Source organism: Drosophila eugracilis, unplaced genomic scaffold, assembly GCF_018153835.1.
Source record: "Drosophila eugracilis isolate 14026-0451.02 unplaced genomic scaffold, ASM1815383v1 contig_1765, whole genome shotgun sequence".
Taxonomy (NCBI): Eukaryota; Metazoa; Arthropoda; class Insecta; order Diptera; family Drosophilidae; genus Drosophila; species Drosophila eugracilis.
In genome coordinates, this window is record NW_024572605.1 from 3,321,606 (window position 1) to 3,349,579 (window position 27,974).

Sequence of the window (27,974 nt, forward strand, 5' to 3'; positions counted from 1 at the left end):
TCAAAAGAATGATTGAATGTCTCTTAGCGCTTTTGAAGTGTCAGGTAGAGTTTTGAAAAAAGGGGTGCATTTTGCAGGCTGACCTTCACATTTTGTATATCAAACTAGCCTTTTAAGTTCCTAATTGCCAATAGCCAGGGTAGTCGTAGATGGGGGTAAAATTGTTTCATTCATTGATGGGACGAATTTAAGTGAAAGAAAAAGAATATGTTTACATAAAAGGACCATTTTAATGAACAACTGATAAACAAAAGTCAAATTTTAATGGCCATTGTAAGTATCTTGCATAAAAGAAAACCAAAATACTGAAAGTCATTACTTTTCTGACATATTTTCGCAGTTTTTCTCCAAGTGAAACATAATTCATTTGCATATTTCCTCATACTTCACATAGCCCCCATCCAAACCAAGCTCCTCTGGAAACAAATGCAATATACAGCCCATAAATAATATGCCAGCCAATACGTGCATATCTAATTAGCCCAGCGAAGTTCACATTCTAAAAATCCAAATCTGTAGCAGCGACATCGGCGGTCTCAGCAATAAAGAAGCGATTTAGGGGGCCATAAAAAAAAGCTTTCCATGTGGATGGTAACCCACAACAACGGCAACCCACAGCCCAGCGAGACTAGCGAAGTGCAACTGCAACAGATTGCTGCTGCGCGGCATCACGTTGTTGTGACTGGCAGAGCCATCAAATTGTAACAATTTTTCACCTGTCGTCTGGGGGCTGTGCATGATTATTATTACATCAGTAGAAAATCATAAATTCCGAAATTCGTGAGCCTAACGCTGCAGATGCGTTGCAAAACATCCCGTCCTCGGATCATCCTCGTCACCCACTCTCGAAGATATGGATTCAAGGAAGCGAATTCGCTGAGGTTGCTGCTGCTACTTCTGCAACAATGCGTTTGATTTATGCCCCCAAGTGTGGCATCATTTTGTCAGAGTTTATTGAATTCGATGGCGAATCAATTGCAGAAGAAGATAAGTACTGTATTTGACTTTCGCCCCGTTTAGGAAATGCCAAAGGAACTTGCTCACATTAAATATTAATTATGACCATGGCTTGTCTATTGCAAGTGGAATTGGAAAATCAATTTTAGGTTTTTCAAGTAACTCGTATATAGTATCTTTTTGGCAGCTAATGCTTCGTTTCCATCGCAGCCTGAATTCCTCAAGGCTGGCGGCTCTTATCGCTGATTTATCTGCCACTTTTCGCAATTTGCCAGCGAAATAAAGTACGAAAATTAGGACCACAACTAATCGCGGCCTAGAGAGTCCATTGGATACCTTTTGACTTTTGAGGCCAAGCAATTAATTTTCGGCCAACAAAACAATTGCTCCAATGATGAGGGTGATCTCCAAAGGCGCTCAGTTCGAATTCGAAACCAAAATTGATTCGGAATTGCTTTTCGCTCTACAAAGAGCAAGTGCAAAGCAGGTCGCTGCGTTTATGCGATCACTGGGATCGTGATAAGGGAAAGGAATTAAATATAGATTTTAGGATTAGAACTTCAAACACCTGTTTTTTAACCGTCTTAGATTTTTGTTGGTAGATTTTAGTTGGGATTTACTCTTTGTAATACAGATTAAACCCTCTTCTTCCGTGTAAACCGCTCTCCATATTAGCAATTACATGCCTGGCGGCATTCGCTCGGTCTTAGAGCGGCAAAGCTTTCATTATGCGGCAACTTATTATTAATTGTTCGGGGTAGATTGTTCAGCATTTTGCGAGGCGACATGCAAAACAAGAAAGGATGTGCCTTGACATTTGCTACGATCAGATGAAGATCGACGATCGAGAAGCGTTCGGATAATGGTGATGATAATGATCGATCGACTCCCCCGACTCAAAGACGGATCTTCGCTGTTGGCGAATTGCATTCGTGATAATGACAGCCTCGTCATTCACATGCCAATTGAAAGACTCTGGCAATGGCTAGCAGTTCCAATTCCAATTCAAATGACAGGAATTATAGTCTAAATTGGTGGCTCCCACAATTTCCCAGCAGCCAACAGCAGGTAATGCCCATGACGAGACGTGTTCTGCGCTAAGGTAAAAGTCCGTCCAGTTTCAGGTGGCTCAGCTGCTACTTGGGGGGATCTGACCCGACCTGGACCGACCCACTGAACCATCATCTTGCACAATCATCTGCATCGCACTGACAAACTGGCTGAAATCGAAAGTGTTTTTTCGGTCCTCACCGCTTGAAACTCCCATGGAGCTGGCTATGGAGCTCCAAGTCAGCTTGGAGCTCAGGAAAAATTCCACAATCATTTTGCCTTACTCGATGCTCTTTATTAAAGTCTTCAGTGCCTTGTAGTTGGCGCTGTTATTGTTTTCGCTATTGGTTTTTAATTGTTTTCAAAGCAACAGGCACATTGAGGCAACATTAACATCCATTTTTATATTATATTAAAGTTATAATGTTTAAGTATCTTTCCAACCACTGTGCAACCCGACTTGAAGTTCAATTCAGATGAATTACAAGCAAATCATATTTGCCGGCTCGATCCAGCGTGTCAGAGTTTCAATGTCAATGCTGCGAGCTAAGGATGAGGCCGCCGAGGTTCAGTGTCATGGATAAATATCGACGGCCCAACCTTTTCTTCGGCGATGGAATAGAGTTCGCTGGGAAGGCGGAAGTTGGATCAAAGAGTGCTCATCGATATGGCAACGTGCGAGAATCGTAAGCATGTTGTTTGCTTGTCTATTAATATGTGTGCTGATTCAGTTTTTGGAATCCGAGAGCTCTTGCTCATCACGGAGGTGCTGATGTGGGTAGGCCCGCAGAAAGTGCCAATCAAAAATAGTGCCCCCCCACTGAAATGGAAACAGGTTGACCCCCACGCAAGAGGATGTAGTCGGAGCTGAAGTTCTTACAAGTGGCATCGAGTTGATCCACACGTACGTAGCTCTACACTTGGCGAGCGGATTAGCTGCGAACTCCGGCACATTATCTCTAATGCAATCTTCGGCATTCCAGGGCCAGAGACAATGGACCATTCATCCATTGACCTGTGGGGCAAACCTCAAACGTTGTGGCACGCACTCATCGAAGGTTCTTCAATTGAATTCGGTCATCTAATGTTTCTCAAACCAAATCGGGAATTGTGTAACACAGACAGAAGTGCTATGCAGACAATCGCCGAACAAAAGGCAAATATTTCGGTAGCTGCAACACCATCATTTGTTGCCTTGACTGGCAGTGGGAACAATCTTTATGACCACTGGGGCCATAAATAAATCACAGGACCCATACTCCCATCGCCTACAAAATGCAATGTTTAGTCGCTGGCTTTTATTTGTCTTTTGGTTACGTGTGTATACACAGGGAGAAATGTCTGCAAATTAGCAAAAATAACTCACCTAAAAAGTCTTTATTTGTTAAGAATTAATATTAGCTGATCACCTCCCTTGACAAATGAGTATGTAAAAACTACCATCATTCTTGGAAAGTGTTTCTTTTTGTTGAGTGTGGGAGGCCCACATCAATCATCGTGCCTCCCTGCCTGCCTCTGATTGAGCTTCGTCAGAATGCCCGTGCCACAGCTTCTCCTGGCCCACCGTTCTGTTTCAAGTTTAATTGCTTCGCATATGTTTTAATTATGCCGAGTGCTGAGATTTTAGAGCCAAGAGCCAAGAGTTGTGAGCTGTGAGCCAAGTTTCACTGAATGGGGCACTAGCAGCAACTAATTTGGCAATTTGGCCAACTGCACGAGGCGGCTGTGTGTGTGTGAGTGTAATTACTTTATGGAGTGCACTGTGAATGCGTCTTTTATGACAGCCATTGAAGTGCAGAGCGATCGAGATCGGGTCCATTGCTCAAATGCCAAAGGTGAGTGGAGCCACCGAGGATGAGCTGAGCACATTTCCAGGTGCGACCTTCGCGTGCTTTGGTTCTTTGATGGAATGTTATCAGTAAGTAACTGCCGGGACTTGGATGGTTTTGGATGTTGTTAATGAAGACGTTTGAGTTAAATAGTTATTTATTAGAAGTCTATATAATATCTACTCAAATAATGCAAATAATAATGGATAAGTTATGATAGTAATCGAATAATAAGTAACTTACACTTTCCCACAAAGAGCTTAATGACTTTTAAGGGGAACATTAAATCACATCTATTAAAAAAGAGCTGTCATACTGAAAGCCACTCATTTCCTTATAGCCCTCCCTACCATAATTCACCCACACCCAGCTTACTCACATCCATTCCAGTTCAGTTCACTTGAGAGTGGCTCGAAATGTCAAAGTTTGGCAATTTTTTGTGTGAGTCAATCGACTTTTACTCCGATTCTGGCAAGATGGCAAGAGGCAGCGACCTTCGCATCGGGCGAAAAATGCAGTCGGTGTGAGGTACAAAAATCTGAAAACTCAAATCCGAAATCACTCTCGAAAGATCATCATCTAGAGTGGTTCGATATATACAAAGTGAGGCGCAATTTACATCAAAAGATGCCTTAATTGATTCTGTCCGCAGTGCCATGGTTCCGTCCGTCTTGGGGGGGTATTGCATCAATAATTATCGTAGTTTCATTTAAATTACACGTTGGCGGCGCTCCACTCGTCAGCATTCTAGGTTACAAAACAAACACAGATACCGATCTGAAGATACAGATACGTATTGAGATTCGGATACGGATTCAGATTCGAGCATTTGTACACAAGCATTTCAAGGTCCGCCCCTCTCCAAGCTCTAGAGCAAACCATCAGAAATTACAAATCGTCATTGTCTTGGACTTGGCGCATCATCACCTGGCTGGGTGCCATTAGCTACCCTCTCCATCTCCATCTCCAACTCGAACTCGAACTCCATCTAGATGGCCTCTCTGTCTGGCACGTTCAATGTAAATTAGCCGATGCAGGAAATTAAATGATTTTTTAATGTGCTGGAAAAATGATTACAAACGTAAAAAAAACAACCAGAAGAGACGCTGAAAACTGAAAACTGAAAACCGAAAACAGATTTCAAGTTGTTCATGGAGTGCTATTGAATATGAATTTCAGTTTTTGTTTCCGAGACAAGGAATGCGGCAAAGCGAAGTTTTATTTAATTGTTTTGTTTACAATCCAAAACTCATATTAGCCATTATGAAGTGATGAAGTCTGCCTAGCTCTGTTATAGTTTTTGTTTATTTATTTTAATTTTTCGCATTCGCATATTTGCAAACATAACTTCAAATGATCTTGGTAATTACAAAACTTTCGGAGTTTATTCTCTAATTTATTTTTATTGTGGTCGGTGGCAAGGTCGTGTATTACTTGCAGAAAAGCACTATGCGGAATTCGCTGTGAGGAAGCTATTCAGACCAGCCTTCCTATCCTCCTTCCTTCTCCTCCTCTCATCCCTTCAATATCCCCCGCCATTAATTTCCAGCTCATTATAGGCGTGGCATCGTTTGGCCTCTGAATTTACAATTCATAAACTTGGCATTATCGAAAATGAAAGTCAGCTCGTGCCAAATCGCATAATGAGTACAGACCGTTAAAACAAAATGCCTGCCAAAAATTCAAATTCGCTACGCAAGCGATCAATGAGCCAAAGACAATTGACCAAAGAAATATTTGCAGATCGTGATGGATGCTACGCCCACTGTTTGAATGAACATGGAATATGGCAATAAAAATATTGAGTTACTTTTCCCTGTTGTCAAGTATTGTGTCCAAGAGCTGTTCAAGAGTTCAAGTCTCCTTTGTGTTATGCAATCGACTCTTTAATGGGATAAATAAATATCCAAAACTATTGAGCAAACAATTCGAATTATTTTTGCAGGAAATAAATGAATGGGTTTTTTTGGCCGCAATTTAAGCTGATTTAAGCTTATCAAGGATATCTAAAGATAATATCTGTTTTGTTAAATAAATTTATTTTGTTAAACTTTCATTACTACAGATTACAAGTCAGTTATCAGATTTTAAAGAATATTTTGATTGATTTCCTCTTTTTCGAACTTATGTACTGCTTACTTTATTATTACTTACTATTATTTCAAAACAAAACACTTTTTACAAAATCAGTAAATGCATAGCCTTGCTAATTTTAATTATCACATTCCATTCAGATACCCATAAAAAATTCAATTATTCAAAGCAATAAAATCTCCATAAGATTCTTTAATAATTATATTTTGTATAAATTAAAATTCTTCGCTTAAGTTCAGTTTGATATAAATCAAAATTTTTGGCACCAGGGCGTATCTTTCCCACCAAGATAACGTATCTGAAAATCGTTTTGAAACGCTATTTCCCTGACTGTGCTCACAGCTCAATTGCAACTTTATCCGACTAGAAACCATGTCAACGCCAATCCAAACGGCCACATCTGTGAACTCTGGGGCATAATCCAGCTCATTAGTTGTGCCGAAAAACAAAACCGAACAAATCCCAGCGAAAACTCCCACGCACTAAGGGGAAAACAATTTGCTGCAGCCATGTGCCTGCCTGCAGCAAGTTCGTTGCCTGAGTCTTTTGTTTTTTAGCTTTTCGAGGCAGCCGCTGCTAAAGCTGCCGCAAGACTGAAGCTCGCGATCCGAGATGAAGATGCGTGGAGCAGCTGCCTCCGCTCACTTGGCTGTCGACGTCGCTGCCTGCTGCATGACTAATTCCATTACAAATAAGTGTTTCTGCTATTACACGAACGGCAACAAATGTTTATGAGGCTGCAACCGCAGGAGCGCGGAGCACGGTACTCCCTCGGCTCATTTGTTTGGATGTTTGGATGTCGCCGCGGCACTCATCTTCGCTCATTTGCCGAACAGAGAAACGAAGCCAGCTCGTCAAAATGTTTGGCGCTTTAATTTCAAAGTAACTAGTTTACTATAACAAACCTCCTCAAGCGTTTTCCCTCTTTTCTCGCGAGCACCGAGAGCAATCTGCTCTTCCTCCGCTCCGTGCTTTGCATTATTTTGTAATGTGTTTTTTTTTCTCGAGTGCGCTCGTTCGGCTGTGGCACTCTTTTTTTTCGACTGCCCGAAAATTGAAATAACGAACTGAACTGAACTGAGCTGACAAAAACAACAAAAAAAAAATACACATTTTGGCGCGCAATTTTTCGAAGCCGACGTCGACGCCGCAGCGTTAGCTGCTGCTCATTTCAAATATAAATACTGGCCTACGAAATTGTTTCAGTATCACAATCAAGTCAACCATCTTCACAAGAAGAACACAGCCAACAGAGCGAATTTAACAAAACCGTTTTCGTGTGTGCCAAAATCCCAAACAAGTGACAACACAAAATGAAGGTATATAGCCAACTAGAACTGTCGAGTCAAGTGCAAAGTGGTGTGCTGTGTGAAAAAGGATCCTCACTAAAGGATAAGGGCATGAATCTTAAAGAATGATTACAATATAAATATTCAGGATAAAGGATATTATGTATTTCGAGTATATTAGGATACAATAGCTATCGAGGTTATCAAGGATATATTCATAAGGAGTGAATAGTCAGGATAAAGTGAACTTGATTTCAATTTAAACCAGTAAAATATAAAAGTTACGATATATTTGAATAATTTTTATTATTTATATATTTAAAACATGTTAGAAAAACAATACAAACTTCAAATTACATTTCCTCATATTTTAAACTCGCTCACAAAGGTGATAAAAACATATTTTCAAATTTTTTATTCACATATTTCCTACAAGCCAATCAATCGCCCTCATTTGAAATCCGTTTTTGGCAATAGATCGATCAATCAATTAAACAGCTCATCATGCTAATGAAGCTTTCATTGTCTGACATAGCACTTGGTCCGCTAATCGGAAGGAGAAGACATGAAATATTAATATTTAAGCCATATTAAGAGTCAAGTTCAGCAGGGCGATTAATCAAGCGTAAATCCGCATAATAAATTTCATAAGCTGTCATCATCGCGGCTAAGATAGCCATCAATTTGTCGGGAATAGCTACTGTTTATTTATTTTTTTCGTTAAGTTACGGACTCAGAACACGACACCCATCTCATCCGCCTGGGAAACAATTGCAGCCAGCTATCCCAGTACATTTCTAGGGTGTGGGTAACAAAAAATAAACAAAAAAAAAAAAAAAACAGAAGCAGCGGCAGCTGCTGCTTGGGGTCATTTTGCAATGCATAAATTAGAGAAACTTTAAGTGGCGGAAGAAGAACTACTGGACATGCCCAAGTAAGGCAGTCTGGAGATGACCAGGCGGCGATAAAAAGAGGCAGGCAAACAAGCGCAGCCAAAAAGCATAGCATTTTAACGCCAATGAAGCATGAAAGTCATTGACGGCCCTGTGCCCAAACACTCGGCCATAAGATCTTTTGCACAAGATTCGGAAATAAGTTGTGCAACCCAGCTCCGAAGAGGTTCTCCCACAGGTTGTCCGCGCCACATGGCGTATACTTAACATTCAGACGCATTGCGCAAGCCAGAGATCAGCCCTTCACTTGCAGCTCAGCCAAATCCAATCCGATGGGAGCTTCACCTGAGACCCAATTACCGCAGATTTGCATATGACCCAGCTAAATGCTGTAAAGATGGGAAAGACAACGACGATTCTGGGCCTGCTCGCAAGCCATCAAATCCGAACAAAAGACTGTCAAGCGGTTCACAGGCTGATCAGTTATGGTTATGAGAGTTTAATAAGACAGCGCAAACCAACGAAATAGCCAAACAGTAGTACATTACGATTATAGGGGACACTCGACATTTTCACAACAGAATTTTTGCATTAGGGATCAGAAATGGGATGGGGTCTCCAAATCTGGTCCTTGAGGATGCGTATTATCTTTAATCATCTCGGCCTGCGATCGGTAAGCCAACTGATGAATCTTGAAGCCATAGAGCCTTAGAAAAAGTAACCGAATCTTAAGCAAATCGTATCCAAACATCTGGAAGCTGAACTCACCTGGGCACAAATTTCTGCTTTGTCCGCTTGGGCCGTGCATCTGGATTCACCATAAAAAGCATATGCGGGAATCCGGTGCCAAAGAAGGCGCCATCCAGATTAGAATGTCTAGCTGCCTTAGGGATGTACACATCGTTGCACTTGGGGCAATAGATGCGGACCATCTCCTCACCGGGATTATCGCTCAGTCCGATAGGCAGCACTGACTGGCGCTGGCAAAAGGCACGGGGACAGAAACCAAAGGCTCCCTTGTGGTACTTATTCAACATTAGCTCGATGCCCCGGTTAGTTAGGATAAACCGGGCATGGATTAGGCCATACAGCTTCTCTGCGCTGGCCTCCAGTTCCGGTTCAGCAGGTGCATCCGATGCTGAGCCCGAATTAAGATCGAGGATCACCTCTAAGGCAGATCGGTAGTTGGTCACGTTCGAATCAAGAAAGTTAAGGTTGAACTTGTCATGGATATAGTCCTCATCAACCTCGCAGAAGAACTCGTTGCCACGCTGCTTGCAAAACCAATGGATCCAGGCGGTCTCATCCGAATCTGTCATAGCTGCTCGACTTTAGTTGCTATCCAGCTAGAGAACAAAAAGACAAAATAACTTAAAAACGTTAAAAATTTCGAAGGAATAATTTTTGAGCGTGAATTTTAGGACAGTGTTTGCTACATTAGTATTTGGGATGATTTTTAAGTTTATCCTCTTAACTCTATTTACTTACCAAAAAAAACCTTTTATTTAATCCCATAGGCCTTTACGTCTATTGCGCTGCTCGTGTGCCTGGCTGCCTGGACCCATGCGGAACCACCAGTGCCCCAGAACCAATACCTGCCACCCAACCAGTCGCCCCAGGCACCATCCAACAACTATCTGCCGCCCACGCAGGGCTTCCAATCGCCGTCGAACAACTACTTGCCACCCCAGCGGACTGGTGGCAATGGAGCTCCCAGCAACAGCTATGGAGCTCCCATTGCCCCACCTCAGGGTCAGTATGGTGCTCCAGCGCTGACAGGTGCCATCTTCAAGGGCGGTAACGGAAACGGCAACGGCGGCTATGGAGGCGGTAATGGCAACGGCAACGGCTACGGACAGCGGGATGAGGAGCAATACGGACCGGCCAAGTATGAGTTCAAGTACGACGTTCAGGACTACGAGTCTGGCAATGATTTCGGACACATGGAGTCCCGCGATGGTGATCTAGCCGTGGGCCGCTACTACGTCCTGCTGCCCGATGGTCGCAAACAGATTGTTGAGTACGAAGCTGACCAGAACGGATACCGCCCAACCATCCGGTACGAGCAGGTTGGCAATGGCAACGGAAACGGAAACGGCAACGGACGCAATGGCGGCGGATACGATAGCAACGCGCAGCAAGGCAAGTTCAACGGCTATTAAGAGGGGGAAGTGAGGATTCCCGATTTAGGTCGACCCCGCAGCTATACTCGTCTACTTCATGGGATCGCTGGCCGAGTATTAAACGCACATCCAGCCAGAGAGCCAGCGATCGCAGTCAGTCTATAACTATTTCTATATGCCCTTAGTGGGACGGCCGCCATTTTGCCATAGACAGGCGCGTTCCTTTTCGTTTCCGTTTCACTACCGTTCGTTCCCCGTTTCCTGTCTCTACGCCTGGAACTTCTTGCCGTTTTGTTTTGTTTAAGCGCCTTCATTTTGTGTTAGTCTACGCACACACACACCCCAACACACAACTCACACACACCATGACCATAACGCATTCATACATACATGCATAAGGATTGTATTTAGTTTTTAAACGAAAATGGAAATTCGAAAGTGAAACGAACTTATGAGATTTTTGTGTATATTTAATAATTATTAAATGAATAAAGAAGCATTTTTGTATAAAACAAAGTCAAAAAAGAAAATTTTAAATGTGTTTTTATTCCCAAGAAGAAGAAAAATAGTAGTACCAGTAATAGTAGAAGAAAATACATCACTGCAAAGTAAATAATTTTTAATCTACAGACGGCTTTGGTACTCCAAACTTCTACTTCAAGATCCTCTCCAAATGTCCCTGGTTGTTGTATCGATAAACCGGATCCTTAAGCTGTCCCACAGTTGAGTAAGTCAATTGAGCCGTAAAATCATCATTATTGTCTCCATTTTGCTGAGAGCTGAAAGTAACTCTCTGCAGTTTATTATCCTGTGAGATGACGAAGTAACGACCTTCTCTGATTTTAGGCTGCTGACTGTCTACAGAATCCTTTTGAATAACTGGCTCTTCATCGTCGGGATAGATTATTTTGAATTGAGGATCTGGTGGACCATACTGGTTGGCAGGGCGAGAGTTGGGCAGAATCTGTTCCTCGGGAATATCCAGTTGTTGCGGTGACAGATAGTTAGATTCAGGCTTATCCACTGGATTGATTTGGTCCACTCGTGCCTTTGTGATCTCTACTTCCTGACTTGAACGTACAGGAGGCACATACTGGTTGGGCAAATTAAATGGAATTCGTGGATGCCAACCAGCAGGGGCGTATGGTGCTTTACGTCTAACCTCTACTTCACATCTTACAAAGGCCAGAAATGCCATTAGAAGTACAAACTTTAAGAGAAACACTTTTAAATACTTAGGTATTTTTTTTAATTGAACTCCAATATCATACCTTTGTCACCATTATAGCCAACGTTGCGCGTAAAACTGCGGTGCAATGCTGGGGATTTGCTCATTTTTATATTGAACAATTAGACCCATTGCAATATTTGTCATGCCGGACACGCACCTTGTTCGTCTGACACCAATTGGACTGCATCTGTTCCATCTTCAGACTACATAGTCACGTATCCAACCGACAAAAATAAAAAAGAATCGACTGTACACAACCTTGACAACGGATGAGCGAATAATTGGCAAAGGCTCAAATTTGGTTTCGATGACAGAAGTTAGTTAACGGTTGTTAGTTTGTATGCTTAAAAAATGAAAGGGAAAGTAACTTGATAATCACATAATAACATTATTGAAACATTTCAAGTAAGGAGACGAGTTGTAAAATAAATTATTTACATGTAGTACTTTCTTGGAGAACTTTTAAAATAGTTTTTGGGGATACTGTATTTAATTTTACTAACTTTCTTGGTATAATACATATTTTTATTTTTCCAATTATATATTATTTAAACAATTACATTTTAATCTTAAATATACGTTATTTTTAGGGTAGCCGCATTTTAACTTTAACCTCTTCAAATACATTCACACTCTTACGTGTGGGATTTCTACAGCTCATGTCTGCGGTCCTACATTTTACAAGACACGGTCACACTGCGTGAATGGAATGTAAATGTACACTGAAGCATTAACAAATTAGTTCACTTACAAAGTTAAATCGGTAGAATGGACGGATTTATTTATTGATAATCCCTGCTCTCAGTGCTCGAAAGCTATATAAGCGTGATTGCCATGCAGAACACTGACGAATCAGCAAGATATATGTGACGAAACTCCATAAACAAATCAGCGTGCAGCTCGAGAAGAACCTGGTACTACTGAATCCCAAAGGAAAAAGACCGCAGTATTCTTTAATTATGTTGTCTTCCAGATATGCGGTAAACTAACTATTATGCGCCAGTGGCCACGGAGCCCGCCGGAAACCCTAAAACCATGTGGTCCAGCTGCCGCATCCACGTCGCGCTGCTCATCCTGGCAGTGCTGGCGTGCCCAACTAGCAGTCAACAAGTTCCTCTGGCCATAGCCAACTCAACTAGCAACCAAGTGCCTACCGATCCTGGCTTCATGCCCCTCCAGCAATCGCCAGCAAGCGTCTTCTTTGTAAACCACAACCAGCAAAATGCCATGCAGCTGCGGCACAGCATGGAGGGCAAGCTGCGAAATATTCGCAATATGGAGATGAGGGTAGCCAAGATCCAGGTACATTTTCTAAACACTGTACTTTATTAAGAACAGCTCTCATGCCTTAAATCCTTTTTAGGAAATATTCGACTCCCTACACTTTACAAGAGTCAACGCAGCCCCGCCCACTCGCCAAGTTTCGAGCAACCAAAGCAACCCGGTGAATCCCCTGCTGCAGCGAGATTTGCTATTTTTCAGCAGCCGCCTGAGCAAGAAACTGCAAAAGGCCACCCACGTAGTTCTGGAACTGCGAGAGCTCTTTCGTTACAATCTCAGCAAGGTCTGGCAATACAGCTACGACGACGAAGATGAGGAGTCAGAGAGCGAACTGGACCTGGAGATGGAGTTAGAAGATCTGCATTCCAGGAACACGGCTTCACCATCAACCGAGCAAATGCAACTCTACCTAAACAGCCAAATAGAGAACTGCCAGCCTGACTACGATACGGACTTGGAGTTCGGTTCGTCACCAGCTCAATCAATTCACTACAACAAGCAACAGATCCAAATCCTAAATTATCTCAAATCGGATGATGCTCGAGCTACTTTCTTAAATGAGAATAATGGACGTTCCTTGGCTGTTAATGGCTATATATCGGATCAACTGGTTCTACTTAGGCGCAGGCTCAGTCGAAGCGATACGGAAAACTCGAATAGCAAGCCCAGCAGCGGCAACCACTTTAAACATATCTATTTCCTATCGAATTCAGATGGAGCCTCCGCTAGCCTGCATTTTCGTCAGCTTTACGTATCGGCAATTAAGCATAAATTTGTGCTCTTCCTCATCGATGTCGGATCGGCTCTGAACACAGAGTTGTTTGATCTTACAAAAAGCTTTGGTAAATATCTGGGTTCTTTTGAGAGGCAAGAACTAATTTATTATTACTTTTAGTTCATGAAATGCTCCAACTGCTAGAGGATACGGATAAAGTTTCTCTGGTAACAGTTTCGAGTGAGGCGAACTTCATGGCCCTGGATTCCTTTCCCTCAGAAGCTGGGCACGGGATCTACAGTGCGACTCGTGCTCATAAAGAGGAAATATTCAGCTACATCAACAACTTGAGTCGGGCACAAACTCTTACGAATCACTCATTAGGGTTTGAGTACTCCTTCGAGTTACTACATCGATTGCAGCAATCGGGAATGATTAACACGGCGGAGCAACCAGTGGAATTTGTGTACGTCACACGCGGTTTACTGACAAATTTGTCTGATGCCATGGCAGTTCTGAGAGTTGTGGCCGATGGTCAACAAAAGCTCAGGGCCCCTGTGATCATAAACACATGCGCAGTCGTGCTCGATGAAAAGAGGATTATGTATGAAAAGCAATTCCTTAACGATGTAGCCTCCCAGAACTACACAAAATACGAGATCGATGTCTCCAATTGGTGGCCCATCGGAAAGACAGCATCTCAGCTGGCTGGACGCTTCTTTGTGCTCAGCAAAATGCATGCGGAGACTTCGCTACCGCAAACGAGTTCAAAGATATTTGCACAGCTCTTTCAAGAACGATATTTGAGCGATACGCTAGAAGTGCATTCCCCAGTAGTGGACGCAGACAGTGGAGGTGAGCTTTGAAGAACTAATATGTTAATATCGACTAAATATTTCCATCTTTGCAGATGTTCTTGTCTCTATCACTCACGCTGTTCCTCCCTATGGCGTTGTGGGCGTAAACTTGTACCTGTCGGATCTGCTCGAGGATCTGCTTAACTATCCCAGTGCTGTACCCAATGCTAAGCAGGGCACAGGGTATGCCTTTCTACTCGATCGCTCATCAGGAAACACACTAGCTCATCCAGCCTTCCCACGGCCGCTTATTCAACGTGAGACCTCGTATCCCGTAAACATCGTTTACCTGGAAAACGCAACGGACTTTTCCACTCTCATACGAGACCGCTTACTACACGAGGAAAACGGTAATGCCACCACGGATGTCTATGTGGGCAGACAGCGTTTCCAGCGAACGTACCACTGGCAATCCGTCCTGGGATTTTATGTGCTATGCCTGGTCAGCAATGGAGGTGATTCCCTTCGCAATATTTCCTCCTCGCAACGATATAACCTTAAGGACACAGTGCCCAACTATCAGCCAGCATTCTATGGCGAGAGCATGGACTTGCTTTACCATCGCTTGGACCTTAATCAGGGCGGCAGTGTCCCGCCAAAAACCTGTCGCTACTTCAGACAAATGGCCACCATGGGTAATTTGTAGTAATACATTTCGAAGTTCCAACATTATATTTTAAATGGATTTTCAAATTTCTGCAGATGCTCCAACTTTGTTCCTAAGCGCTGGCGCGTTCGAGTCTCCGTTCGGATTCCTTCACAACAATAGGCCTCGCACACAGCTGCGACATGTAGAGTCCATAATGGCATATCTTCGTGACTCCAGTGGCCTGTTGGCTAATATGGGCCTGCGACCCAGTATTCGACACGAGGTGAGTATTTTGTATCAGGCGATGCAGCAGTTGCGACGCCGTCACCAGGATGCAAGAGGATCATTGCGCAACCACATCATTCGTCGGTACGTGGCCAGTGTGACTGGAGTCTTACAATTGTATCCAGGTTGCTTGCTAAGCAGCAGCTACGATCCAACAAGGAGGCCTTGGTTTCGGCAGGCAATGGCGCAACCAGGCAAGATTGTAAGCACAGCCCCGTATCTTGATGCGGGAGGAGCGGGATACATTATAACCATTGCGCACACCATCTTTGAGGGCAAGGCCCATGCTCTGCACTCTGCTCAACAGGACAGACCTGTGGCAGTGGTGGCCCTGGATGTTCCATATGCCTTCTATTACCGCCTCATCATAGATGGCACTCCGATCTGTCAGCTTCCGCATATGAAGTGTCTGCTGTTCGAGCACGAGGGATATCTGCTGGCCCATCCGAGCATGCTCCAACCCGCTACACTCACGAGAAATCAACGGCGCCCACACGAACATCTCACGCACAAGGAATCCTACTTGGCGAATGACGTGCTTAATCATGGCCAGTTGGTAAGAAAACTGGGATGCGCCAGTTATCAGAACCGTACTCTGCAGCGTTACTACGCATTCAACACATCTCTCTCCACCATCCTGGGAAATGTGGTGCATGGCGAGCGAACCAAGTACGCTATTGCCTTAATCCGGGGTAGCAATCTCTTCGCCGCCGTTCTTAACTCAAGTTGCGATGGCGGTGCCTTCTGCCCATGCAGCACCATTGACCGTGAGTGCCTCAACTGCAAACGGATGGATCAAACAGACTGCGAGTGTCCATGTGAATGCCCTATGGTGGGAGACAGTACCTCGCCATCCGCTCTTGCATACTTTGCCAATTACACGCAACAATTCCCGTACTGTCCACCACCGAGTGAGCACTTCATTGCACTTCCACCGACCGCACAACTTCTTAGTGCCCTGCCCAGTTGTCCGGGATCTGCTGGTACGTGCGAAACTTACTCTACTCAGAGGGAATGCCTCGGAGTGATGGGCTGCGAATGGTGTCAGCAGGATGTAGACGGTAATAGCTTTTCAAATGCATTTTGTTCGTCGCAGGCGGGCTGCTTTAACGGTGTGCTTGCCTCCTTGACGCCTTACGGAGAACTAGATGAAATGGAACTGCTAGCTGCTCATAATCCGCAGAGGGAGCAACACGCCTACTCAGCATTTGGACCATTGGGAGGAGCCATTGTGGTTCTTGTCATGGTGATAGGGTTCGCCATCTACTGCTACAGGCACAATCTGGATGCCCAAACGCAGGAACAGTTCTATGTGGACTCGGTGCAGGAAGAAAATTATGGGCTGCCGCTGTCTAGATTCAATTTTGACGATTGCAAAGCGCACGATGAACCTCCTATAGGTGGCGGTTATGACCATGCATCTGCACAACGGCACCTCATGCATGCGGCGGATATATCGCCCTATCACGTATCCAGCGGTAGTAGCTACCGCCGACCTCCAAACGGGGAGTCCGACCATGGCTACAGCACCATGACGCCACATGAGGACAGCTCCGACCAGCAGTGTTTCACGCTTGCAGAACCTTTGCTGTTGCATGACAAGCGGCACAGCAAATCGGACACCATGTCCATATCCACCTCCATATCGAGTCCCACGAATCGCCAGCAGTCCTCCACCCAGCCCAACACGCATCCATACTTGAGCAATCAGCCGACGTCAAAGACGGAACGCTACAAGCAGGTGCAGGCCACGCCCTCCCCTTGTCGCGGACCGCCAACAGGTGTTGGAGGTGTCTACGGACAGACAACGTTGCCCCTCGAGGGGGATGAGTCCCGACCACACTACATCCTCGCTCCAGTGACGGTGCACCGGCATATGGAAACTGCCGAATCGTAGTCCACATAGTTTTGTTAAGTTTTAGAGCGTAAGATGTCCGCTTGTTTGCCAATTTAGTTGAGTAAGTTTTCAAATGGGCAGTTCAACTGCCGCCAGTCCAGAATGATGGGTCCGCATTCCAGACTTGCTAGGGGCTTAGTGAGCTCGCTATGGACTCCAGTTCTGGCCCATCTGTATCTATTAGAGCCTCTAAGTACGAGTCTAACACCAACTATTAAGTGATGACATTGTTTCTGCCATTTTTGATCGATGTATTGTATTGTATTTTACTGTAATTTATTGCAAAAAGTATTACTATATTATGTGCAGCTATATACTTCCGATAATTATAGCATTTATTTTATAAGCACCAACAACATTAATGTACTTACTTGTCTGATTGTAAGATACCATGTCGTATACCGTTTTTTGTAATAGATCCTAAGCCCACAAAGTTACTTACTACCGATTTTAGTAATACACATCTATAATAGCATTGTACGTTTCAAATAAAATGTTTAAATTTTGCAAAAACCCACAAGATCTTAACCTTGATCCAGAGCGATCCGATGAATCGATTGGCTGCCAACTTCTCGTCCTCCGATCAGCTGGCCGACCGTTAATGAATTTATTTTTACACAAATACAGTTTATAAGCAAGACAGACGCTGCTCAATGGGCAATTTCTCAGCTGGTAGTGGTGGCCAAAAAATGCCAATTTATAAATAACAATGTCTTTTCAGGGGTTGCCAGGTGGTTCTCAGGGCTAATAGAATAAAAGCTTAATATAGGAAAGTTCCATCTATTGGTTTAGCTACGTTTTTTGTGTAATTGCCTTTTACCCGATACCCAACCGTTTCGAAACCGTTAGCGACCGATTCGTAGCGTAGACAGACCTGACAACCCTGGACAGAAGCTGCTAGCTCTCACTTTTCCATTGCAGCCATTGCATTTGGTTTTCTGGTTTGGCGCACGACGAACGTTGTTTTGGGTCCCAACACTTCAGCCCAACAACAACTCTATACTTCAGCTATATTTCAGGCCTATCTGCACTTCATTTCCTTCGATCCCCCGCACTTTAAAGTGAGTCCATCTCGTTTGATTTGGCGAAAACCGTTTTGTTTTCAAATATTTTCGAAATATATACCAAGTGCTCTAATACGAACCGAGAGGAAAACATTACGCAATGCATAAAAAGTGTTTGGCGAACGCGAAAAAAACAATAGTTATGTAAAAAATAATTGCAACTGTATAGTTTTGAATTCGATAGTAGTGGATTTCAGTGAAAAGATAGTAACAAATTTCCAAGGAAAGGAAGTATGCACTGAATGATCGGAACTTTAATAAAGTATTTGCTTATTAATTTGTGCAAATAATTTGATATTTGATCAAATTTAAAGAGCTTAAAAAATACAGATACAATTTTAATCTAATAAAGTCCACATTCGAAATTATTTTTTGTGGATATTTAGTAATATAATTCCTAAAAGAGCGTAAAGCCTTGCTAAACAAATAAATCTATAGATTTCATAAGGTCACTGAAGTGCACTAAAGTTTAAGATTAATGTACATTTTTCGGACCCAATTCGGTTACATCATGACCTTAACCTTAAAGCTCTAAAACCCTCGATCTTTATTATTCTAGATACTTTTTAAGGCACCACCATGTTTAAGTCACTGTTTGATGCCGCGCAGAACTCAACGTTCAAGTCGCCATTCACCAACGTCAACTGCCAGGCAGCCACGCCTGCTTCCGCCCCCACTTCCTCCGCTGTGGTGACCCCCGCCCTCAAGGATGTCACTCCTCGCCAGCTGACTCCCCACCACAGCATCGCAGCCGCTGCTGTGGCCGAGGGTGGTAAGTATGATAAGTTATGTCCTAGTTAATATAATATGTCAGTTTAAGATCATCATCACTGTCAAAAGTTATATATATTTCTTAAATCATTAAATTGAACTAAGTCCTTTTGGTGCTATAATCTGCTTCAGATTCCTGCGAATTTGGCTCGAACCACTACTTCCTGCTGTGTGGCCTGGGAGGCATCATCTCTTGCGGCTCCACACACACCATGGTGGTACCTTTGGACTTGGTCAAGTGCCGTCTGCAGGTAGACCCAGCCAAGTACAAGAGCGTGTTCAACGGCTTCCGCATTAGTTTGGCAGAGGAAGGCGTCCGAGGATTGGCCAAGGGCTGGGCACCCACTTTCATCGGCTACTCGATGCAGGGTCTGTGCAAGTTCGGTCTGTATGAGGTCTTCAAGAAGGTATACGGCGATGCCATTGGCGAGGAGAACGCATTCCTGTACAGAACCGGACTCTACCTGGCCGCGTCGGCCTCTGCCGAGTTCTTCGCCGATATTGCTCTGGCGCCCATGGAGGCGGCCAAGGTCAAGATCCAGACCACACCTGGATTCGCCAAGACACTGCGCGAAGCTCTGCCCAAGATGACAGCACAGGAGGGCGTCGCTGCCTTCTACAAGGGATTGGTGCCACTTTGGATGCGCCAGATCCCATACACCATGATGAAGTTCGCCTGCTTTGAGAGGACGCTGGAGCTGCTGTACAAGTATGTTGTGCCCAAGCCCCGTGCCGATTGCACAAAGGGTGAGCAGCTGGTGGTTACCTTCGCCGCCGGTTACATTGCCGGCGTCTTCTGCGCCATTGTCTCGCATCCTGCTGACACAGTGGTGTCCAAGCTGAACCAGGCTAAGGGAGCATCCGCTCTGGATGTGGCCAAGCAGCTGGGTTGGGCTGGTGAGTACTGTTGTTCGAGATTTCCTTGAGGCTCCTTCATCTAAATGTAATTCAATCTTTTCAGGACTTTGGGGAGGTTTGGTGCCTAGGATCGTGATGATCGGCACATTGACCGCTGCCCAGTGGTTCATCTACGACGCTGTCAAGGTGTTCCTGCGCATGCCACGCCCACCACCACCAGAAATGCCCGAATCGCTGAAGAAGAAGTTGGGCGTGACTGGCGAGCAGTAAACCAAATATAAGCTAACTGTTTTTTAAATTTAGAGCGATCAGAATGTTAATCGAATTGAACTTGATTTGTATAGATAAACCACAAAGTAAATAAAAATCACAAAATGGAACGCTCTTTGAATAAAGGGATTAACGTTATTTGGGACAATCATCAATGAGGGATTTTGTATTATAGTAGAGTTATAATGTCACTGGATGCACTATAACTATATGGTCTTTGGCGACCTTCGACAGAGGCAAGAAATTAAGTAAATGAATTGAATAAAATGAACATTCTTGGTTTTCTATATGAATTTCAAAAAAAGTTTTTTATTTCCGTCAAAACGGAAGAACGTAAGTCATTATGAAAATAATTCACAACTAATCAAATTTAAAGAACCGCGAAAGCTTGAGTTCAAAATGCGCCATTTTACAACACTAAAATGCGATCTCTTCCCAACGCCGAACAGCTGATCGACTGTGTACAGAAGCATAACAGCCCTGTCCAATGTCAACAAATAGCAGCAAGAAGAAGCAGTCAACACGCGGTTTTATTTAACTGCAGATTTGTTAGATTTTCGTGTAGTTAAAATATATAATTATGGTTCAAAACAAACAGAAAACTGCAAAGCCACCAAAACTTTTAAAAAGTGCGGCCAAGGATGCTGCACTTTCGAAGGCAGAAAACTGGCAAAAGGTCAAAATCAAGGGCCACGTGATATCCGATGAGTGCGGTGGCTACGAGGGATTAATTGGGTTAGAGGTCCTCAAAGATTACGATGCAGCGCTGGTAAAGTCCTCACAAAAGAGGCCTAGTTCCCGGAATGCGGACAGGGAACGTAAGCTGAAGAAGAAAAAGAAGAAGGTTTTAAAGGGCGGCGATGAGGACTCGAGCGAGAGTTCCAGCGAATCGGAAAGTGAAGACGAAGTGGCCATCACAGCCAAGTCCAGTAAAAAAGCTCGCCTAGCCGAGCGTCATGCCCAAAAAATGCAGAAGCTGCGTGAGAAGCGGGAAAAGCGTAAAGAGCTTCGCAAACAAAAAAAGTCACAAGGCAAGGAAAAGGACAACAGCGACGACTCCAATGATGAGTATGAGGCAGACCGCTTTGCTTTGCTCAGACCACCACCATCGGATGATGACAAAGAAGATGCCAAAGCAGACGATTTGGGGGATCAGCCAGAATCCAGTGACGAAGAAGCCCCAGAGCTAGTTTCAATAAACACAGGTGAAGGGGAGGATGTGTCCGCCTGGAACGGCCTGGGTGTTCCAAACCCCATTCTGCGTGCTCTTGGCGAGCAGGGCTTTAAGGCTCCAACCCAAATTCAGGCCTTGACCCTCCCTGCTGCCATCCACGGAAAAAAGGATATCCTCGGAGCAGCTGAAACAGGCAGCGGAAAGACTCTGGCGTTTGGCATACCCATGCTGGCGGGAATCATGGAGCTAAAGCAAAGAAATATCCCGTCTGGCATTCGGAAGGCACCCAAGGTAAAAGGGCAGCAACCGGAGCCAGCGGCCGATGAGCACGAGTTAACACCTCCGCCAGAGGAACTGGATCACGTATCCGGAGCCAGCGATGAAGAGAGCGATGCCGAGGAGCATAACCAGCGCAAACAAACCCCCTTGTATGGTCTGGTTCTCACACCCACTCGAGAGTTGGCAGTACAGGTAAAAAATCATCTAGTAGCAGCTGCCAAGTACACGGGCATTAAAGTAGCAGCAATCTTCGGAGGATTAGCGGTAGCTAAACAAGAGCGGGTACTTCGTCAGTGCCCTGAAATCGTCGTAGCCACACCTGGTCGCCTTTGGGAGCTTTATGCCCAGGGCAACCGACATCTTGGCAAGATCGAGGATGTCAGCTTCCTGGTCATCGACGAAACGGATCGCATGGTGGAAAAGGGACATTTTGAAGAGCTGCGTAGTCTGATGAAGGTGCTCAACTCCGACGAGCAAAAGAAGCATCAGCGCCAGAATTTTGTTTACTCGGCCACATTGACATTGGTTCATGATCTTCCCGATCACATGCAAAGTACGTTATTTAGACTACAATTAATCCTTTAATTGAAATTAATTTGCATTTTACAGAACGCAATGTGGGTAAACGGCCAAAGTTTGTCAAGCAAACGGTGGATCAGAAAATTGAAAGCCTTATCGAGGAGTTGGGCATCTCACAACCAAAAATTGTGGATATAACCAGCTCTCAGCGTGAGTATTTCAAGTAAAATTTATGCTAAAAACTATCTATAAAAAGCTTCATTACAGAAACTGCCCAAACATTGACCGAGAGCCGTCTTTTGTGCCCCATCGATCATAAGGATTTCCATCTATACTATTTTATTCAGCGACATCCCGGCCGCACCATTGTCTTCTGCAATTCCATTGATTGTGTCAAACGATTGGCTACGCTTTTTGGTCTCTTGGACTGTAATCCTCTGCCTCTTCACGCCAACATGATTCAAAAGCAGCGTCTAAAGAATCTGGAACGCTTCCGAGATAGTCCCACGGGTCTGCTGATAGCCACTGATGTTGCTGCCCGAGGCCTGGATATACCGAATGTGGAGCATGTGATCCACTACCAAGTACCACGTACCAGCGAGAACTATGTCCACAGATCGGGACGCACAGCCCGAGCGAATAAGCACGGCATAACCGTCATGTTCATGGAACCTGGAGAAGTCAAAAGCTATGTGAAGCTTTACAAGACATTAGAGAGAAGTATGAGATAGTATAAAAAAAATCTGAATGAATTTACACAGAAGTATTTATTTTAGCTGAGGATCTGCCACTATTCCCCATTTCGGAGCGTTTCATGGGAGCAGTTAGGGAGCGCGTGAATCTTGCGAGAGATCTGGACAAAGAGGAACTAAAGCTTAAGCGCGTTCAGAGCGAGCGGGGCTGGATGAAGAAGCACGCTGAGGAAATGGACATGATTATCGATGGCTACAATGACGAATCGTAAGTTATTTAAATAATAATTTGTTGAAATCTATTGAGAGTTTTCTAATGCAGTGGCAGTGACCAGGATGAGGATCCTTTTGTGATAGAGCGACGGCGAAATCGCCTACGCGTGGAGACCGTAAGAGCACAGTTAAATGCTCTTCTGGCCCAGCCCATCTTCCCCAGGGGATTCAGCTTTAAGTATCCCAACAGCGAGGCAGCCCAGTTGGCCACGAGTCACACCCAAAGTGCTGTGGAGACCATGAAAGCAGCCATAGAAGACCAGAAGCAGGCCAAAAAGGATCGCAACAAACGCAAAAGGAATGCCTAGTACGAACTAAAAAATACTTTAATTAAATAAAGGATAACAAAAATTAATCTATTAATGTTTTGAGACAAAGTATCGCACTCCTCCATCAGTTAGCGAACGGGCGTGCTTTGCTAGCAACGTGGATACGGACAAAGTTGGGGTAGTAAAACATCTAAACACAAAAATTTGAAGTAATACAGTATCCTAAGATAATATTAAGTTTTCACTCACTCAATGTATGGCTCCATTTCCTCCATTGTCCATCTTTGTTTCGTCTTAAATAACGCCTTCATACGATCGTTGATGTTTGTTGGCAGTTGCTCCTCGGAGAGAGAGCGGATGCAGGGCTGAGCACCTTCCTTGTCGCAAATTCCCAGCCCCCGAAGATACTTCAACTGACAGGTCATGCCCTCTGGTAGCGCTTCCTGCCAGGTGCGCATAAACTCTTCATTGCGAAATCGCAAACCGGGCTGAAGTATGTTTTGTGCTACTATCCGGGAGACCAGCGACTCTTGGTACTCAAACTTTCCCGGACAACGTTCGCTTGGGATGGTATATATATCAAAAAGCCCGGCAACAACATCTTCAGGAGCGATGCCCTTGAGAGCGTCGATTGTTTCCTCCCGTTCCACTTCATCCAGAGCCCAGGAGTTTTCGCTGACCACTCCCAGCATCATGCTTATTATTCTGTACTCGTATTCGTATTCCATTACGCGCATTCGACCATCCAGCTCAATGGCTCTATATTGGTTTAATCCTTCCATAAACTGCGCTCGGCTGCACTGCACCGTGTCCAGGAGTTGGGAGAGAGTGAAGAGCAGTTTCTGCTCAACGCAAAACTCGTTCTCCGGCCCCGAATATCGAGTCAGTTGCAGGAGCTCGCCTAGTTTTCGAAAACGCGGTTTTATCTCGCGACACTCGAAGTACTCATGGAACACCTTGAGCACCGGTCGCTGCTCCAGGGTCCTTGGCACCTCCAGTTCGTCCTCCGTGCTGTCGTTGAGACTCCGCTCCAAGGAGGCATTTGCATTGCCTGTGCGCGGGCTCTTTAGTGGCGAGGTGCTGGTAGCGGCGGCGAACTTGAGATCCGGAACCAGAAGCAAGCTGTTTGAGATTTCGGCTCCCTTCACATCATAGGTACGCTCGTCGGTGCAAAGCACCACTTTCTCGTTCTGGCCGCCTTTAAAATGTAGCGTCTGGCCGTCACGTATCTGCTCTAGCATGTGCCCATCCAACTCCAGGAGGCGAAGATTTTCCGAATCCACGTCCGCCGAGGGAAAGTAAAGCGCCTGAGTGAGTTGTGTCAACTGGCGCTCGTCCAGTTTGGCATGTTTCACAATAGCTTTCACATCCTCCGGCGTGCGAACATATCTAATGAGGAGTGCATAGTTAGAGGTGCTTTTGGGAAGAACTCAGTGAGTGTTACTTACAACTGAGGAGAATTTTCATCCACTTCCATTGACTCCATTTTCACATGTAAACAAACCAAAACCCAATTGGTCGAGACAATGGGCGGGAAAAATGAATGTGACCTTAGCACATCGAAGCTGCCACATCGCTTGAGCTTAAGTAACAACCAAAAATATGTATGTGGGATTTTCGAGCAGCTGTTCAAAAGTAAATACCCTATGCGAAAAGTTGCAGTTTTTTTTCCAACACTATGAAAGGTCACTCTGACCGTGCAGCTGATCAGTTATTTAACGGTCAAAGCTTCCGAGAGAACGTATATTTTTTAGCTCCGTAATTTCGCTTGCACGCGTGTTGTTTTTGCCCGTTCGCCGTGCACTTGGGCGCACTTTAAAAAGCATTGACTACGGGAAAGGTCATTGCGACGAGGGAGCTCCAATCACTGGTAGTGACGTTTGTGGAAAAATCAATTCAGACCAGTGACGGACGTCGACCTGCAGTTCTGTGATAAGCAAATACCCTAAACAACATCATGCCTGTGGGAAAGTTTGACGCCTGGGATACGGCTGTCCTGATCTGTATCCTGGTAATTTCGGCCCTGATTGGCATATACTACCGCTACACGGGCGGCAAACAAAAGACCACGCAGGAGTACCTGATGGCGGACCAGAGCATGACTACCTTTCCGGTCTCCTTCAGCTTGATGGCCAGCTTCATGTCGGCCATCTCCCTAATGGGCGTCTCCAACGAGTCCTACGAGTTTGGAACGATGTTCTGTGTAATCAACATTGCCTACGTTCTCAGCACTCCTATTGCCGCGTACGTTTTCCTGCCGGTATTCTACAGGATGCGGACCACCAGCGTGTACGAGTACCTAGAGCGACGTTTTGGCCAAGCCACCCGGTTGTGCGCATCCCTAGCATTTACCGTGCAAATGGTGCTCTACATGGGCATTGCTCTCTATGCTCCGGCTCTCGCCTTGGAGGCAGTCACAAACATTCCGCGGTCAATGGCTATCGTGGTCATCGGACTCGTGTGCACCTTCTACTCAACCCTTGGCGGACTAAAGGCAGTGCTTATAACGGATGTCTTTCAGTCCTTCCTCATGTTTGCAGCCATCTATGCAGTGATTACTGTTTCGGCCATAAAAGCCGGAGGATTTGCTGCCATATGGGAGGTCGCTGTGGAGCGAGGCCGAGTTAGCTTTGATGAGTTCTCCTTGGACCCTACCGTGAGGCACACTTGGTGGTCACTCATAATTGGCGGCATGGTCACCTATCTCTCTCTGTATGGAGTAAATCAGACACAAGTCCAGCGACTGTTGAGTGTTCGCAATTTAAAAAGCGCTCAGTCGGCGCTGTGGTGGAATTTGCCTATCCTGGGAATGCTTAGCTTTAGCACCATATTCAGTGGACTGGCCATATTCTACTATTACCGCGACTGTGATCCTGTGCTTGAGGGACGCATCGAAAAGCGTGATCAAGTCATGCCACTCTTCGCACTGGACACAATGGGTGAGATTTTGAGAAATTCTAAAGTTTTTTGTTGCTGATTAAACTTGTTTTTGGGCAGGTCAATACCCTGGGTTGTGTGGCCTGTTCGTCTCCGGAATATTCTCCGCCAGTCTCTCTACGATTTCTTCGGCAGTCACATCGCTCTCAGCCGTTACGCTGGAGGATTATCTAAAACCCTTGTATAAGACGATATTTAAGCGGACATTGGTAGACTCCAAGTCCACGCTACCCACGAAAATTGTGGCTTGTATCTTTGGCCTGCTATGTATTGGTCTGGCGTTTGTGGCTGGCTCCATGGGCGGTGTCCTGCAGGCTTCGCTTACTATTTTCGGAGTTGTGGGCGGACCGCTGCTTGGCATCTTTACCCTGGGAGTTTGCACTACGCGCACCAACCAACGAGGAGTGCTATTGGGATTCCTCGTATCTCTGATAATTTCCTTCTGGATGGGTTTTGGCGGACCCAAACCAAAGCCTATTACCCTGGAGTTCAGCATGTCGGGTTGTGAAAACGCCACCTCTGTGTTAGCAAATGCCATTGAATTCAGCGCTAATACCAGTCCGGTGGTCATCGAACCGCACTACTTTTGGTTATATCGAATTTCGTACTTATGGTTAAGTGTGATCGGCTTTCTTATCGCTGTGGTCGTTGGCTACGGTAGCAGTATTGTGCTGGCGCACTTTGGAAGGGCAGAAAACACGGAAATCTACTTGGACAAGTATCAGAAGCAACTGGACTACGACCTCTTCGCACCCGCGCTGTCTCGTCGCTGGCGACGCAAAGCAGAAGAACAAATACAAACGGTTCAGGACGAAACGCTCACCAAATTAACTCAACAGTAGTTCCGACCGCTTTAGAATTAAGGTAATATATTTATGAAAAGAAAAGAATTTCCAGGAGGCGTTGGCTTAGTCTTGTTAGAGATGTCGTACCTAAACGTGCATAACTTGTGACCTTTTTGTATACCTGTGTGAACAAAAATTGCATACAGAGCGACCAAAACAGAGTCTTCCATATACATACATATAAACAACGATAATTATTAAATTATAAAATTATTAAACGTGTTGCGCATGTTCATAGGAGATTATAAAGGGCCTCGTAGGAATAGGCAAATGTTTTTACAATAATATTTAAAGGGTAGAATTCTACCTCGATACACTTTTACAAGGGACAATAACTACATTGAAGCCCAGATAGCGTGTTGGCCGATTACTTTTCCATGTTGAGCATTGACAGCCATAATGTTCTACATAAATTATTGATTTAGTTGTAACTTAATTTTATCGGTATATTTATATTCATGTCTACTTAATTTAATTAAATCTGTTTACTCAGTTATACGACTCACAGTTTCCACAATCATCTTTCATATATATAATACAGCTCGAGGTCAGGGTTTTAAATATACACTACAGTGAGCACTCCTATAAATAGTTACTGAAATGCTCTTAATGCATTACACTGCGCCACATTGTGAATTGAGTTTACTTATATACTACCTCTAGATGTACACAAATATACTATAGAAATAAATATATACGTGCGTCGCGTCGCAATCAACTTTTGAACAATAATAACTCTAAGCAGTGAAAGTTATTTGTATTTGTAAAAACAAGCTGCTGACCATTAAAGAAAACTGTTCTACAAAATGTGATTGAAATAACAGATGTTTTCGTTATAAACTCATGAGGCGTAAAGCTGAAGCTTGGATTTTAATTATTACTGTGAGGGACTCATATGTTTCCTCGAAATCACGATGAGCTGAGAACTTCCTC

The 27,974-nt window shown here is 44.5% G+C and overlaps 8 protein-coding genes across 8 annotated transcripts; 5 read left to right on the forward strand and 3 right to left on the reverse strand.

Annotated features, from left to right (window-relative positions):
• The first annotated feature begins 7,132 nt into the window (after positions 1 to 7,132).
• LOC108109270 (pro-resilin) lies at positions 7,133 to 10,765 on the forward strand. Its single transcript, XM_017217759.1, has 2 exons — positions 7,133 to 7,249; positions 9,630 to 10,765. Exons 1-2 carry the CDS (start codon positions 7,244 to 7,246, stop codon positions 10,272 to 10,274), a joined length of 651 nt encoding a protein of 216 aa, XP_017073248.1. The 5' UTR covers positions 7,133 to 7,243; the 3' UTR covers positions 10,275 to 10,765.
• On the reverse strand, positions 7,281 to 9,601 carry LOC108109269 (casein kinase II subunit beta'). The gene is made up of 2 exons (XM_017217758.2): positions 8,881 to 9,601; positions 7,281 to 8,819 (listed from the first exon to the last, which is right to left on the reverse strand). The coding sequence occupies exons 1-2, from the start codon at positions 9,429 to 9,431 to the stop codon at positions 8,711 to 8,713; spliced, it is 660 nt and encodes a 219-aa protein (XP_017073247.1). The 5' UTR covers positions 9,432 to 9,601; the 3' UTR covers positions 7,281 to 8,710.
• A 122-nt stretch (positions 10,766 to 10,887) lies between the features above and the next one.
• LOC108108872 lies at positions 10,888 to 11,662 on the reverse strand. The gene is made up of 2 exons (XM_017217090.1): positions 11,624 to 11,662; positions 10,888 to 11,469 (listed from the first exon to the last, which is right to left on the reverse strand). Exons 1-2 carry the CDS (start codon positions 11,660 to 11,662, stop codon positions 10,888 to 10,890), a joined length of 621 nt encoding a protein of 206 aa, XP_017072579.1.
• Positions 11,663 to 12,162: 500 nt separating this feature from the next.
• LOC108109219 (VWFA and cache domain-containing protein CG16868) lies at positions 12,163 to 17,603 on the forward strand. The gene is made up of 6 exons (XM_017217684.1): positions 12,163 to 12,380; positions 12,440 to 12,768; positions 12,830 to 13,589; positions 13,643 to 14,317; positions 14,373 to 14,954; positions 15,022 to 17,603. Exons 2-6 carry the CDS (start codon positions 12,502 to 12,504, stop codon positions 17,088 to 17,090), a joined length of 4,353 nt encoding a protein of 1,450 aa, XP_017073173.1. The 5' UTR covers positions 12,163 to 12,380; positions 12,440 to 12,501; the 3' UTR covers positions 17,091 to 17,603.
• A 409-nt stretch (positions 17,604 to 18,012) lies between these two features.
• On the forward strand, positions 18,013 to 20,163 carry LOC108109278 (phosphate carrier protein, mitochondrial). The gene is made up of 4 exons (XM_017217770.2): positions 18,013 to 18,151; positions 18,714 to 18,926; positions 19,058 to 19,822; positions 19,887 to 20,163. The coding sequence occupies exons 2-4, from the start codon at positions 18,734 to 18,736 to the stop codon at positions 20,051 to 20,053; spliced, it is 1,125 nt and encodes a 374-aa protein (XP_017073259.1). The 5' UTR covers positions 18,013 to 18,151; positions 18,714 to 18,733; the 3' UTR covers positions 20,054 to 20,163.
• A 390-nt stretch (positions 20,164 to 20,553) lies between these two features.
• LOC108109263 (ATP-dependent RNA helicase DDX24) lies at positions 20,554 to 23,345 on the forward strand. Its single transcript, XM_017217748.2, has 5 exons — positions 20,554 to 22,059; positions 22,116 to 22,235; positions 22,293 to 22,745; positions 22,802 to 22,985; positions 23,040 to 23,345. The coding sequence occupies exons 1-5, from the start codon at positions 20,634 to 20,636 to the stop codon at positions 23,296 to 23,298; spliced, it is 2,442 nt and encodes an 813-aa protein (XP_017073237.1). The 5' UTR covers positions 20,554 to 20,633; the 3' UTR covers positions 23,299 to 23,345.
• Positions 23,299 to 24,803, reverse strand: LOC108109265 (sister chromatid cohesion protein DCC1). Its single transcript, XM_017217749.2, has 3 exons — positions 24,708 to 24,803; positions 23,509 to 24,648; positions 23,299 to 23,449 (listed from the first exon to the last, which is right to left on the reverse strand). The coding sequence occupies exons 1-3, from the start codon at positions 24,743 to 24,745 to the stop codon at positions 23,350 to 23,352; spliced, it is 1,278 nt and encodes a 425-aa protein (XP_017073238.1). The 5' UTR covers positions 24,746 to 24,803; the 3' UTR covers positions 23,299 to 23,349.
• A 157-nt stretch (positions 24,804 to 24,960) lies between these two features.
• LOC108109163 (putative sodium-dependent multivitamin transporter) lies at positions 24,961 to 27,859 on the forward strand. The gene is made up of 2 exons (XM_017217586.1): positions 24,961 to 26,198; positions 26,257 to 27,859. Exons 1-2 carry the CDS (start codon positions 25,217 to 25,219, stop codon positions 27,036 to 27,038), a joined length of 1,764 nt encoding a protein of 587 aa, XP_017073075.1. The 5' UTR covers positions 24,961 to 25,216; the 3' UTR covers positions 27,039 to 27,859.
• Positions 27,860 to 27,974: the final 115 nt, after the last annotated feature.